This window comes from Durio zibethinus, chromosome 15, assembly GCF_047325235.1.
Source record: "Durio zibethinus cultivar Kanyao isolate XHJ-2024 chromosome 15, ASM4732523v1, whole genome shotgun sequence".
NCBI classification, from domain to species: Eukaryota; Viridiplantae; Streptophyta; class Magnoliopsida; order Malvales; family Malvaceae; genus Durio; species Durio zibethinus.
This window is the reverse complement of record NC_143176.1, coordinates 21,129,084-21,144,119: the sequence shown is the minus strand read 5'-3', so window position 1 is coordinate 21,144,119 and position 15,036 is coordinate 21,129,084. Positions and strand designations below refer to the sequence as shown.

General features: G+C 30.9%; 2 protein-coding genes and 1 pseudogene across 3 annotated transcripts; 1 reads left to right on the top strand and 2 right to left on the bottom strand.

Annotated features, from left to right (window-relative positions):
• Window positions 1–460: 460 nt before the first annotated feature.
• On the bottom strand, window positions 461–1,777 carry LOC111302113 (protein RGF1 INDUCIBLE TRANSCRIPTION FACTOR 1-like). The gene is made up of 3 exons (XM_089744253.1): window positions 1,601–1,777; window positions 1,251–1,481; window positions 461–724 (listed from the first exon to the last, which is right to left on the bottom strand). Exons 1-3 carry the CDS (start codon window positions 1,772–1,774, stop codon window positions 461–463), a joined length of 669 nt encoding a protein of 222 aa, XP_089600379.1. The 5' UTR covers window positions 1,775–1,777.
• Window positions 1,778–5,621: 3,844 nt separating this feature from the next.
• On the top strand, window positions 5,622–10,877 carry LOC111302111 (serine carboxypeptidase-like 51). 2 transcript variants are annotated; one of them, XM_022898050.2, is made up of 13 exons: window positions 5,622–5,942; window positions 6,070–6,164; window positions 6,339–6,446; window positions 6,551–6,791; window positions 6,908–6,951; window positions 7,069–7,136; window positions 7,224–7,329; window positions 7,412–7,617; window positions 7,708–7,777; window positions 8,238–8,288; window positions 8,572–8,624; window positions 9,046–9,178; window positions 10,478–10,877. In XM_022898050.2, the coding sequence occupies exons 1-13, from the start codon at window positions 5,816–5,818 to the stop codon at window positions 10,553–10,555; spliced, it is 1,380 nt and encodes a 459-aa protein (XP_022753785.2). In that variant the 5' UTR covers window positions 5,622–5,815; the 3' UTR covers window positions 10,556–10,877. The 2 variants fall into 2 exon arrangements, with proteins under 2 accessions (XP_022753785.2, XP_022753786.2); XM_022898051.2 differs by having other exon boundaries at window positions 5,803–5,942; window positions 6,057–6,164.
• A 2,289-nt stretch (window positions 10,878–13,166) lies between these two features.
• Window positions 13,167–14,764, bottom strand: LOC149514764 (uncharacterized; annotated as a pseudogene).
• Window positions 14,765–15,036: the final 272 nt, after the last annotated feature.

Genomic DNA, 15,036 nt, shown 5'->3' with positions numbered 1-15,036 from the left:
TATAAAAACCGTTCATGTGTATACATAACATTTACAACTAGCATGTCTCAAGCATTAATGCACCATTATTGAACCCTAAGTCAACCCCTAAACCCTAAAAGTAACTTAAAACATAATCTTCAGTTAAAGCCCCTATATATATATATATATATATATATATATATATCAGAGAAATTATAAAGACTCCTCATACCATTTTGATTACTACTTGTTAATCCAATAAATTAGGATATGCAACATGTCATTAGAATTTACGTATATTTTAATCACACGGAATAAGACTCAGATTAATATAATAATTAATTATATTTATTACCGACCCTTAATCATGCCTTAACTTTTGTATTAGGGCATTGACCGCCCATGTGGTACCTTGTGAAGGAATTATGAGCTGGATGAACATATATAACTTGTATGCAAAGCCGGCCTTAAGGCACTTAAAAGGTAAAAGCCAAGTTTATTAGGACCCAAAAGGTGCCCTATAAGGAATGCCTTTTCTTCTTCTTGAATTAGAACAAGTTGTATTAGGGGTGCCTGGTCTATACATTTCTTGTGGGCTTTCTTCGCACAATTCTTCTTCTTCTTCTTCTTCTTTTTCTTCTTCTTCTTTTGATGCCAATCTTCTCGCCCTAATTCCTTCTCTTCTTTGTATCATTACTTCCTCCTCATTATTCTTGTTGCTTAAAACAAAGCTTGTGTCCCCATTTTTCCTTATTCCTACAAGCTGCTGTAATATTTTAAATAAATCTAAATTTATTTTTAATCAATCCTTTATACGGAAAAAAAAACCATGACAATAATGAAAACAAAAAAAATTCAAAAATTTTTTTTAGATGTTTACAAATTTGAAGTGAGATTCATATGATTATTGATTTTGAATTGGGTTTGAGATTTAAAAATGAAAAAGGCACGCATTTGCACGATCACTTTGTATTTTGGTTCTTTCAATTCATAAATCAAAATCATAGCAATGAAACACGGGAGATCCAAATTGTAAATATTGAAAACCAAAATAAATTTGAAGGAAAGTTTCTCTTGGACACTCCAAAATTTTCTCTTGAATATTCATTTCGTCGATAAAATTAATGAATTTGTTAACAATTTATGTATATCATAAATGAATATCCTAAAATAATTTTATATGCGTCATTGCAATAACATGTTGTTATTTCATTTATCCAATGTAGCATAACACAAGAGCAATGTGAGAAAACATTTGAAGCGAAAACATGAAGAGAACTTGAACTAACCTTGCATCCCAAAGAACAGAAACGAAAGGGATCCAAAAGACTTCTGCTACATATTTCACACAAATGAGAGGACCCTTTGCTGCTACTGCTACTACTAGTCTTTGGTTGGGGTCTTTCATTTAGGAAAAGAACTCTTGCACTGTTTATCACGTAAGTTTGCACTTCACTTATATCCAAAACCTTTTTAATTTCAGCTAATCTAACAACATCATGGTATGACGACCGTCTGATCTGCATTCATCTCATCTTAGACGACAAATTTCATATCTACTTCGATATATACACACACACACACACACACAAACACACAATGGCAAAGACGAAAAGTAGAAAAAAAAATTTATGTGCACCTGAATTACAAGATGATCTTTGTGCCTCGAGGATCGGCAATAGAAGCAAAATGGATCATTCATGCAATCAAGGCAACACATATTACATTCGTTTCGCGGTGTGTCTTTATGTCTTGGGCAGATGGTGAAGAATGCAGCCGATAACAATGATTCGAGCCAGGGTGGCACCTTCATTTCTTCCTGTTTTCGAGTCCCAAAAACCCAAGTGATAACGATCAGTCAACCAAAACAAATGAAATGGGCAATTTCTTTTGTAAGAAAAGAATCAAATTATGTTTGCATTACCATCAACAAGGAAGATTAAATTTAGAAATAGGGGTTGAAGGAGAAGAAAGAAAAGTGGTTTAAAAAAGAACCTGAGGAACATAAGTTTCATCTTCAAAACAATGGGATTATATTAATTAAAGGACAAAGGGAGGCCGAGGAGGCACATGAAAAATGTACTGAAAACATAGTAGAGAAACGGTTTGGATTAAGAGATGGTAGGTTAAAGTGGGGTTGAACGTTGGATTTTGGGGAGAAGAAAAAAAGAAAAAATTTTTATGAAAGGTTTCTTTTTATGGGCTTACGCAATGCTTCGGCTCTTCTTTGCGTCTGATGGGCGGGTCAAGCCCCTTTTAGGAAAGGTCCAGGCTAGTTATTCTCAAAAAGGAGAAAAAGCAATAAATAAATTAAATTATAGTTTAGCACTTTTAAAAATTAAAATCCCATGTGCAGTGCATGTGTATTAATAGAGGAGTTCGAACAATTCATGTATTTATATTTTATTTATTTTATATTAAATACATATAAAATATGAAATTTATTAAGTTATAATTTGTATTGATACGTTAAATATGAAATAAATTTTTTTATTTTTATTAAATTTATATATAATTTTTATAAAAATTTTAAATTATATCATTTTTTTTATCATCTTCGTATCTTTTTAATATATCATGTTTAAAATTGTTAAAAAGTTCAAATAGTATTTACCAATTTATATAGCCCTTGGATTAGGTTTTCCATAGCCTATTACCCTTTTTTTTTTAAATATAAGTTACCCTTTTTTTTAAATGAAGAGGAAAGTATTAAAGTTTCGATCAATTTTAATTTTGTTGTTTCGTCTTAGCTTGCCTTTTCACTCCTTTTTTTTTTTTTTTGTTTTGCAAATTCAAAATGTTTTATTAATAACTTGAAAATGCTTCATAAAAAAAATGAAAATGCTTCAATTTTTTAATTCATTGTGTAAATTATTGTAGTTTATTATATAGTGGGGGTACCTTTTTCATTTTAACTGTTGTTTAAAATCATAGGATTGTGCCACCAAAGATATTTATTTATAAACATAGTTCTTAACAACATAAATTCAATCGAAATTAACAGTAACAGCTGTGGTGCCAACTATACATAAAATTGATTAAGACAGTAATACTCCTGCGGGGCATTTTGTAATTTTGTTTCATATCTTTTTCTTATAATTTATGGTAATGTCTAGCCAAAAACATTTGAATGCCTTGGTATAAAATCATGTTAGAGGATTTTTCTGATATGACATTCGAATACTATTAATCAGACATTTGAAAGTCTCATTTTCAGGCAAATCATTCAAATGTATTTCCGAAGCTATTGTATACGGTTTCTTAATCACTAGTTTCCATCTTTATTTCTCAATTTAAAAAGAAAAAAGAAAAAACAAAGGCAATAAAAGCATTAGGAGAGAGCAGATGACTTTGTAGTTTCCACTGATACGAAAAAATTGCAATTAACAATAAATACAATCAAAAGGAATTTTAAGTACAATAAACCAACTAGCAAATTTTATTACTACATGATCAAGTGCTAAATGCAAATTAAATGTGATAGTTAATCATTTAGATTGAAAATATAATTAGTTGATAACAATCATTAGTAGCCTTTATCTAACCTTTATACAAAAATGCAAATGGAAGTGGGCAATATGCAACCATTTTAGGCTTGCAGATGTCATGTCAATCTTCACTACTCTCTTAGCAGTGATTTGTAAAGCTTATGGCTCTATTTGATGTTCAAATCATGATTATTTTTCTTATTTATTCCTTGATGAAAAAACTATATGGGGTCTATTATTCTAATCAGAAACCCCATGAATGATCATTGATTTTTCCTTGCAACATTATAGTCAAGTAAGGAAATCATCATTTGTATTAATTTCCTCGAAGACTGACACATTTGTTTCTTTTATTGAATGAAATTAAATGTGTTTATGGGTTGCATCGAGTCGGATTGAATTAAATTCAAATCGAGTTTATATTTAATATTAATAATTTATATGTTTATTCAAGTTTGATTTAGTTCAATTTGAAATTTTTTATTTTAAAATTTTTTCAAGTCCAATCCAAGTTGAAAAAAATCTCAAACTTACTCATTAAACTTAATTTATATAATAAAAAATTTAAAAATATAACTAAATTAAGTTTAATGGGATTATATTCAATTTACATATATAGATTAAAAATAAAAATTATATATAAAAATCAAAAATAAAAATTATATGAGAATAAAAATTAAGTTTAATAAAATATTTATAATTTTTATTATTTATTTATATATATATGAGTTAATTATAAATTAATTCATATATATATAAATAACTAATTTATATATATATATATAAATTTGGATAGGGTCAAGAGAAGCTCAAATTTTAAATTATATGTTTAAAATCCGATTTAAAATTTAAATAAATTTAAAAATTATACCTAAATTTGTTTAATAAATTTTAATTTTTGACCTAAATCTTTTTAAAAATTAAAAAAATCTTCAAATTTGAACACCGTCCCTTGAAAAGGTCTAGAGGGAACTTCATACCACATTCAAAGCCTATTCAAGTTGATTGAGATAGAACAAATTGAATTATTAGAGGATTGAATATTAAACCCAAATTTACATTTTAGAATTGAACTTAACAAGAACCTGATTTTTTAAAGTAAAAACTGACTATCCTCGCCAATTAATTTGAATGACAAATGATAGAGCCCATTTTTATCTCAAACAATGAGTTCACTCTCCATAGTATCTAGCTCTGTCAAAAGAAAGCGAGCACCTTGTCAAATCTCCAGCCAAAATTCCATAGTTTACAGCTAGATTGGGCAATATCCAGCCACATAGTGGACCCCAAAAAGGTTTGACTCTGTCGTATGCAATGCAACCTTTTTGGCCTACACAAAAATATAAAATATTTAAAAATCTAAAACTTCCAATATTTTATGGGATCTTGATTGTTGCATGAAAGCTCTGTGAAGGGAGGGTCAGTGCTTGATTGGCTGCTAACATTATCATCCCAAATACGTACAAAGATGGCACAGATAAAAAGAGAAGAAGAGTTTGCTTTGTTTTGTTTTTGTTTAAAAACTTTCAGAAGTGAAAAAGAAAAAAAAGAACTCTCAGACGTCTTTTTCTTTACAGCAGAAGACAAACATAGCTAAGCTTAGCTACCTTCCTGCACTCAATCTCTGCACGCCCACACTGTACACATGACACATCTATTTGTTGCCCCATCCCTTCGGCCTTCTTTAATAAATTTCCCTCTTAGATAATGTACTTTTTCTTTTAAATAAAAAGGTCAAAAGTTCTTTTAAAAAAACCCCTCCAAATGTATTGCAGAAATACTAGTTCTTTTTAGTGGCAAGGAGTTCCCCAATTTCATATTGTATATTTTTTTCAGATAAATTCAAGTAAATTTATTTATGATAAATCTAATGAATTTATATGAAATTATTTTCTTAGAAATGAGTAAAAATTTTTTATCATTTGAGTCAAATTAGTTGGTATTACAGAATTCTCACCGTGGGAAACTAAAAAAAAAAAAAAATCTCAAATTTGGTTAATGATTATAAAAAATAGAGTATTTATTTCCTTCTGAACCATACCTAAATTGCTTGGCTTCACCCACCTCGAATACTAGAGTCAACTACATATAAAACTCAATTAACAAAAAAAACGCTCTTAAATTTGTTTTTTTTAGATATTTAAAGATAAGTTTTTGCCTGCAGTTGAAACTGACATATTAATCTGGTTTTTATTCTGTGACAGACAAAAAGAAAGTTTGTATGTTATCACCTGCTGATATAGTAGTGTATTTATATCACCTGCTGATATAGTAGTATATTTATAGCCTCATTTACAGCGTGCCTTTGCTTCAAAGCTGAGAACTGTGAAGTGGGTTTGGAAAGTTTTTTGCCTTTTCTCTTTCAAATGGAAAAATTCCATGTTCTTGTTCTATTGGTTGTCTTCTCTTTTTCTTTGTTTCATGGAGGAATAGCAAGAGCCGTCAAATCCCAAGGGGAATCAGAAGAATGGGGTTACGTTCAAGTCAGACCAAGTAAGAAAAAAACAGCTTCTTAATTTTTACAATTCTCATTCATTTTGGTGTTTTCTTGAATCCAAAAGCTTTAATGTGAATGATTCTGGTCTTCTTTTTTTTTTTTATCTTGAGTTGTGTTATATAGAAGCACACATGTTTTGGTGGCTTTTTAAAAGTCCTTACAGAGTTGAACAGCCTTCCAAGCCATGGCCAATAATTTTATGGCTACAAGGTGGACCTGTAAGTTTTCTTCATCCATCTGGCAGTACTTGAAATGTGAGACGAATATTGTTTAAAATTTCTATATGATGTTTCATTTTGAAAAGCTGAGGCTCAGGTTTCTGAGTTCTAATTGACTTTCAGTTCTGCTTCAACCTTGAAATTGCTTCCATGTTTGTTTTCTTCTCAATATAGGGTGCATCAGGCGTTGGAATTGGAAACTTTGAGGAGATTGGGCCTTTAGACACCAACTTGAAGCCAAGGAATTCCACTTGGTTAAAAATTGCAGATCTTTTGTTTGTGGTTAGTCAGCCATAATTCAATTTTCTGCTTTAATCTCAGTACCAAAAAGGGTATTTGTAATTTTTTGAGTTTTAATGGAATTTAATGATTTTGATTTGATGTAGGACAACCCAGTTGGAACAGGATACAGTTATGTGGAGGATGCAGAGTTGTTGGTGAAAACTGATGATGAATCAGCAACTGATTTAACTACTTTGCTGATGGAATTGTTTAATACAGATGAAAGCCTCCAAAAGAGTCCTCTGTATATTGTGTCAGAGTCTTATGGAGGAAAATTTGCAGTCACTGCCGGATTATCAATTCTAAAAGCTATTGAAGCTGGAAAATTGAAGCTAAAACTTGGAGGTAAACAACTGTTTGAGGAAATGCTTGACTTTGCTTCTTTTAGTGAAAGACTGTTTTGTATAGAAAACTTATTTTGTTAGTACATATTGATGTGCATTTGAAGTTTTGATCTGTAGGAGTTACCTTGGGAGATAGTTGGATCTCCCCAGAGGATTTTGTGGTAAGAAGCTTCAATTAAATTGTTAAATCCCCAGTGAATTTGACTTGGCAATGGATTTTGAATTGAATGCCTGTATTGGTATTATGTAAAGATTTTTTTTCAATCTGGATGCTACAGTTTTCTTGGGGGCCTCTTCTCAAGGATGTTTCACGGCTAGACAACAATGGTCTGGAAAAATCAAACAGGTAAATAGTTTTTTTCTTTTTTGCAAGAAACAAATGTTTGAAATCAAGTGTATATGTTATCCGATAAAATCCCATTTGGAAAATCAGTCTAGCCGAGAAGATTAGCCAGCAACTCAAAGATGGTGAATATACTGAAGCAACAAATACTTGGATTCAACTTGAGTCAGTAATTGGAGCCTACAGCAATTCAGTGGTATGGCATTTTCCACTTGTTTTGGTGGCCTCAAATTTATTAATTTTCTCATTAGCCTGAGAGTTTTTGAGTCAATTTGCAGGACTTCTACAATTTTCTTTTGGATTCAGGGATGAGCCCAGTAGCTTTAACAACTTCAGCTTTCTCCAATGGAATTTTTGCAGTTAACAGATACTCAAGATATCTGAGTTCCTTGAGGGTCTCTCCAGGCAATGATGATGGCGATATTGATAGTTTGATGAATGGTGCCATTAAGAAAAAGCTTAAGATCATCCCAGCTAATGTGTCGTAAGCTTCAATCCCTCTGATTTGGAACTATAATCTATGCTAAATCACTCCTAAAGTTTTTACCAAAGTACAATTTTATGTGCTTAACAGATGGGGAGGGCAATCAGATTCTGTTTTCTGGTATTTGGCAGGTGACTTTATGAAGCCAAGGATTGCTGAGGTAAAAAATTAATTGAAGTTATAATCTTTTATAAATCAGTAGTAAAAAATGCTCAAAGTAAAAACTAATCCTGAAAAAACCAATGGATGTTGGCTTTTAAGTGTCAAAATGAGTTTGTTCCTTAGTTGATAATTGTCTTTGAATTCGTTGAGAGATGTTATGATGTAAATAAATCTGTTTGAATGGGAACCGATATAGTGGAAGAAACTTAAAAACCTCTGGTTCTTGAAAAGACATTGTACCTATCAATTCAATTAAAATTAATTCTTTTATTTTTATTTTTTGTCAATCTTTTGAGTACATGCATGGTTTGCTGCCAAATTCTTTCACTATCATATTGTATTATTGGGAAAAATTTTTTATCTAACTGTTGTTTAGTTGGTTTTCTTTTTGTAATCTTCTCTCTTGTTCATTTCAATAATAATGATTCCCATATATATTTGATGGTTCATTTTTTCAGGTTGATGAGCTCCTTTCTAAAGGAGTCAATGTCACCGTCTACAATGGACAAGTAAGACTTCTGCCAAACTCCCAATTACTGCAAACAAATTTTCACCGCCATTTATTTTTTTTTCACTGAAAGGAGGAAAGTGAAAAACTAATAGTAATGCTGATTCAAGAAATGGACTAGCGGCAATCTTGGATGCTATGTTCTTAAGCTATTTGAGTGAAATGCCACCAAAATAATTCCATAATTCCCAACAATAGCTGAATTTTGGGCAGCTTTTTTTTTTTTTTGGTTGGTGGAAACTATAAAATTAATGATGATGAGGGTGTTGGATGGGTAATTGCAGCTTGATGTGATCTGTGCAACAAAGGGGACTGAAGCCTGGATTGATAAGCTCAAGTAAGACTCTTATTTTCCCTTCCATGTCTTCTTGGCCCTTTAAGCTTGTATATTTTAAAATTTAAGATAATTTATGATAAAAAATTTATTTAATATATTATCAGTGAAATTTTTTAACTTTAAGAGTTAAAAGATAACACATATCTTATGTTTTCAAAAAAAAATTTATATTTTATAAAATTTAAAAATTTTACTGGTAATAAATTTGATATATATTTTTTATAATATTATATTGAAATTCATCCTGCAACTATTTTTTTTTTCTTGAATCTGAAATGAAGAATCAATTATACTGCTCAAATGTAGATAAAAGAATTTGAGATATATTTTTGGAATTGAAAAGAAATAATGGGTTTAATTGAAAAGAAATGATAAGTGAATTATCATGGAGTTATATTAATTTCATTCTATATATTTTCAGGTGGGAAGGACTCCAAGATTTTCTAAACAAGGAAAGAATTCCTCTCTATTGTAAGGACGATCAAGCTACGAAAGGCTTCTTCAAATCTTACAAAAATCTGCACTTTTACTGGATTCTTAGAGCTGGACACTTTGTAAGTCAACAACTATTAACATCTTATCAAAAACCCACCTTTTCAATCTAAAGAAATATTATAATTTCCATGTCTCCATCATCATCAGCATCAAATTATTATAGCACATATGACTATCCCAAAAGAAAAAAATCATCATTTTTGCAGTTGTTTTCACATCTCGAATGCTACTTTCATTATTAAAATAAAAATGGTCAAATGCTGTCATATCTTAATTATTTGTTCATTGCAAATTACTTATATATGCAATAATATGGTTGCCAAAGGGGGTGTTTAATAAAATTTAGTTGTATATATTGCATACTTAAGTACATACATAAGCACAAGCAAAGGATAAATTCTTTGAATTTTAAAATTAATATAATTAGTTCATATAATTATTTTTAAAAAAATAAATTTAATAAATTTAAGATTCAAATTTTAATATATGAAATTTATTTTGTTATTCACCTCATTAGGAAAAAAAAAATGCTTTGGACAAATAAATCCATAAAATATATAAAAAGATTCCTTTTTGTTGAGTTTTCCTCATTTTTTTTATCCTACCATTTTTGTATAAAAAAACAGAGAAATTAAGAAGCAACCAAATTATATTGATTCCTTGATGCAAGAAAGTTGAGAGTTGTGGGGACAAGGAGCAAACCTCCATAAACATAATTTGCTTACAAAGAATTAACTACACATGCCTTTCAGACTATTTAGAAACTAAAATATATTCCATATAGTAGTATTAATTTTAGACATATTTTGACTGAAAATTTTACAAGCAGGATAAAAGGATGAGAAATGTTGTAATTATTGCTTATTTTTTGTTTGTACAACTGGTGGAAATCTTTTCACCTTCAGTTGTTTGGGGTTTGCTTTCACTCTGCAGCGTTTGATCGACAGATGCAATATCAAGTATGGTACATAAATAGTTGCAGAATTTCAATATATTTATATATATATGACAGAGAAATTGTGTAAGTCAATGCAATAATTAATGGTGATTGGTGAATGAAAGACTAAGGAATGGACATTGTCAGGAAATCAACAAGTACTACTTATCTGATAATTCTGACATGTAAGATCCATCTATGTCTGGTCTGTGGTCGGAAAGAAAAATGTATTCATTTCTGTCTTTCAGATTTTTTCCCTTGTTTTATTTACGTATCATTGTAGTTATTGGTTGCTGTAAAAAGGGGGTAAAAAATTTTCGATGTCATTATAAATTATATGCAACATAATGGAGTTAAATTTTATGTCTATTATTATTATTATTAAACATTTTTAATAATTGTAATTATGATTTGCATGCAGGTTCCTGTTGAACAGCCCTGTGTAGCATTGAACATGGCTAGGGCAATCACACAGTCGCCAGCTGCAGAAGCTTCTTGAGTAGAATAAAAACGAAAGAAGAAAGATTTGATGTGATTTGTTGACATTTCATTTCAATAAAACAAACAGCAAAGGAACAGAGGATTGCTTATCTTCAGAAATAGTAGTGGTTCAGAAGCTGAGACTACACGAAAAGCAACTATTACAGAAGGAGAAGATGATTATTGATGAAGTGGAAAAGCTACCAGATCCAAGTTGTAATTTATTATGATCAGAGGGGAGAAAAAAAAAAAAAAAAGAGAAAGAATACAAACAAGTGATTGATTTATTTGAACAATATTGCAAATGATAAATCAAACCAGGAAAAAAAATGTTACAGATCAAAAGCTGAGATCCAAGTTTTTAGTTCCTTTGTCATCCAGCATTAAAGAAACAAGAACAAGATTTTAAAATAAAATTGCAGCAGCTGAAAAGTGAAAACAGCCCAGGTCAAACATTTTGAACAAAGTTTGATTAAAATTTTTCAGACAAGTTACAGCAACATTTTCAATTTACAAATCAACAAATTATTAAGAAATAAAATCATGGTTGAGAAAAAAATTCCAGTCATAGAAACAAATAACTGAAATAAGTGTGAAAACAACAATCTCTGCCAAATTTCCTAGTGAACCTAAAAAAAAAAAATTATATGGAACATGTGCATATTGTGTTAATATAAGATTCCAAATTCCCTTTTTTTTTTCAATTAAATGGGATCATGAATTTTGAAATGAGTAAATCTTGGAGTGTGAAGTTCTTTTCACTGGTTCCTAAGATAACACGCAAATCCCGAAAAAAAAAAAGGCACACCCTGCCAGATTGTAATATTAACCAATTCATTTGGCTGAACTCTCGTTTATATCAAAATAAACACTTAATGTTTTTCATTTCTCTCATTTTTTATTTCTACTGATCAATATATATTGATTATTAAGAGACTCATTCACATAATACGTGAAGAACACATCTTATGTTCAATTATATATTTCTTAAAATACATTAAAGATTTTTTAAAAATAATTTTTTTATATTTTTAATCTTAAAAATATCGACTTTATTAAGTTCTGAAAAATAATTTTTTTTATATTTTTACAAAGATCATACAAAGAAATCTTCAAGTACAGCTATATTACTCTTCAGTAACAATGACTGGAGATGTGTTCTAGATCTATGCAATAGCCGAGTAACAAGGGCTACAGTTGAACATCTTTCCTGCAACATAAGCGTCATGTTATTTATGATTACCAAATGCTTCGTTCCTGCTTTAAAAACAACATACAGAGAAAGCAAACTTAGTTTGAAGTAATCAAGAAACCAACAAGCATTTAATGTAGATTCTTTTTGTTGAGTCAGGGCACAACATTTTTAGGAAAAATGTCGCATCAACAAACAAAATCTTTTTGTTTCTTAGTTATATAACCTGGGGAAAAAACACAGTATGATCATCCTATCAATCTGTAAACACCTTATTCAAAGAAAATTACTTTATACCTTTAGACCAGAGGCGGTGCCAGCTGGAGGAACAAAATTTGTACTTTGAGGAGCAATAGGTGTCACATCAGCATGTGCGGGTGGATATGTTAAGGATGCTGATGGAGTTTTTATCCACCGATCACAATCTTGTGTTATTCTTGATAAGGCTGTCTTTAACCGATCTAGGAATTACAAACAAATGAAATGACAATGCAGAAATGAGAGGTGAACACATAAAAGGAAAGAAATACTAATAGACAAATGAATTTCCATCATGCATTTACAGAAAATTAACTTACAAGAGGGTCAGTAGAACTCTTTATTGAAAATATTGACTCAAATCTCATAAGAGATTTGTTTAAGATTTGTTAGAGATTTATTTGAGATTTATCAGATATTGCTTGATGGACAAGAAGACTTATAAAAGAAGAATTCCAAGAGAAAGATGATTCTTAATAGGTAAGTTTAACTTGCAAGAGAAGAATTCTAAAAGGAAATAGATTCTTAATAGGCAAATTTGACTTACAGGAGAAGAATTCTAAGAGGAGAGGGATTCTTAATGGGCAAGTTTGTATGATTATAAATAGGTGAAGTCTCTACAGGGTTAGGTATGAGAAAAAGATGTAAGAAAGTTGTAGGATTTTGTGGGATAGACACCCCATAGGAGTATTGGGGCTCTACGTCTTATGGGTGTGTATGTTTGTTTTGAGTGGACTAGAGGAGACTGAGAGGGTCCACATAGGTATGATGTGTGGGAGCATATGGGTATGTGTTATGGGTGTGTATGTTTGTTTGTGAGTGGACTAGAGGAGACTGAGAGGGTCCACATAGGTATGATGTGTGGGAGCATATGGGTATGTGTTTGGTTATGTTGAAAGAGTGCACAAGGGTTTGGGTTTGTGTTTGTTTGGGTAGAGAATACTTCATAGGACTAGAGGAGATTGAGAATGTCTTATGAGTATTGATTGTTGAGTGAGGTTGATGATATAATGTATGTTTGTAATTCTCTACAACTAGTGGATCTTTTTTCTCATCCGTGGATGTAGGTCAGTTGGACCGAACCACGTTAAATTATTGTCTCTTGTGTGTTTGATTTATTGTTTGATTTTACTTCCGCTGATGTGATTGGATTGGAGGCTTTTAGCCCAACACTCTTTCCACTTGAACTCATGTTTTGCTGACCAAATATTTCAAAGATTGTACTGAATCAGGAAAAATAATTTAGAGGGAAAAGGAAAGAACAGTTTTCAGATTGTATTAAGCAGCTAAAGATGTAAAGCTTAGGAAAAGAAAGGTTTACCAGAAACACACCTTAACGTTTACTATTTCAAGCTTCTGCAACAACCTTGCATGCTTATCCATTGACCCAATGTTTAAAAATTAGAAAACAACTCAATTACATTTATATATAAGAACATAATCAACATTCATCTCTTGATAGAAAGATCCATTTTCTTTTTTGAACTATATAGCATCTGACCTTAGAAGACAAAGAGATGATCCAGTTTGTAAGGTAAACTCATTATTACTGCAATGAAAAGAATAACTTTTTGAAAGGTAGTTGGCTATCCTCATCAATAAAGTCAGCAAGTAAATCCTCATTTTCCTCTTCTGCTATAGAATTGGAGCCATTGATATGATTTGCATCACTGTTGCATAGAGAGACAACATCAGCATGAAGATCAACATTTCACTCATATTCGTCAGAGGTTGCTCCATTAAGTGGGGAGGCGTTATGAGCTTCTTTGGGACCGTTGCTTACTTTTAGAAAAAATGGGTTTCCATTTCTATGCCAAGGTAGCACCACTGTCAACTGTGGCTGATTTGTCAGTGTGAAGCACCCTAGGATTAGAAGAGTTACCATCAGATGCAGCAATTAAGGATGCTCCATCACCCACCAGCCCAGCAAAACTAATTATTTGTACCGTCTCTGGTGGCAATCTAATTCAGGTTTCCTTCTCCAAAACCATTTTAAGTGCCTGCAAATGAAAAAAAAAGTAAGCTCAGTTCTGTTTCAACTGCAAGGATTATGGGACAGAAGGTAATAGAATTAAGCAAAGAAAAAAAAATAGTAACAATTCCCAAAATTGTTGGCGCCATAAATGAAAAGTACTGCAACAGAAACATATGCCAAAAGACAAACCAGTGTTATAATATGCTATAACATGTAAGAAGATAAACATGTCAGCATTGATATATGTCCCCAAAAACAAGGGCTTCATGTTTCACTTTTTATTCGAAGTTTCATGGAAGTTGGCGCAAATGAATTCAAAATCAACAGCTACTACAAACAATAATGCATATAAGAAGATGCCTAAAATCTGGCATTATGATCTTTGTAATAGTTATAATCATACAGACAAGAACCTATGAAGCCAATGACTAGCAACAACAACAAAGACTGAACTTTTAATCCATCTTCCCCAAAACACAAATAACAACAACAACAATAGTGAAGAAGAATTAAGTATGAAATCCAACTTACTGATATGTTTTGCCTATGAAATGCTGCAAAATAATTTTCACAAACACCCTTCAATTTCTGCCTGAGTTCAACTGTCTCAACTCCACAGAAAGCTTGCCCAGCCAGCATGAATGCGTTAAGATCTTCATAATTTTTCAAATATTGATGAATGCTTGACAAGATGCAGTAGAAGAAGAAAGCAATACTGATACTCGGCTAGTTGTAAGTTGCCAAAGATTCTTACGTCCCCTCTTAAAATTTTGTGACACAAAAGCAGTAAACCATGGCCTCATTGGCTAAATTTTTCAATCTTTACGTAAAAGTATGAATGATTTTTATTGTTAAGATTTGATTATAGTAAAATAATTTCCTAGTACATGAAGTTATTAGGATTCAAATTTTATCACTAAAATTAAAAAATCTCACACTATTAATATTTAATAAACCACATAATTTTAGCAATTATAGTAAGATATCTTTTTTAAATAGTTGAATTAACCGGTTACTAAAATTAATAGTTTAAAATTTTATTAACCAATCATATAACTATTATCAATTATAGTAA

Bases quoted from the DNA above. Each gene is read 5' to 3' on its own strand.
- LOC111302113 (XM_089744253.1), bottom strand. From the start codon at position 1,774: ATGAAGGTGCCACCCTGGCTCGAATCATTGTTATCGGCTGCATTCTTC. The intron at 1,482-1,600 runs GTGCACATAAAT...AGATGAATGCAG, and splicing joins AAGATCATCTTGTAATTCAG to ATCAGACGGTCGTCATACCA. The intron at 725-1,250 runs GTTAGTTCAAGT...ATATTACAGCAG, and splicing joins TCTGTTCTTTGGGATGCAAG to CTTGTAGGAATAAGGAAAAA.
- LOC111302111 (XM_022898050.2), top strand. From the start codon at position 5,816: ATGGAAAAATTCCATGTTCTTGTTCTATTGGTTGTCTTCTCTTTTTCT. The intron at 5,943-6,069 runs GTAAGAAAAAAA...TGTGTTATATAG, and splicing joins TTACGTTCAAGTCAGACCAA to AAGCACACATGTTTTGGTGG. The intron at 9,179-10,477 runs GTAAGTCAACAA...ATTTGCATGCAG, and splicing joins TTCTTAGAGCTGGACACTTT to GTTCCTGTTGAACAGCCCTG.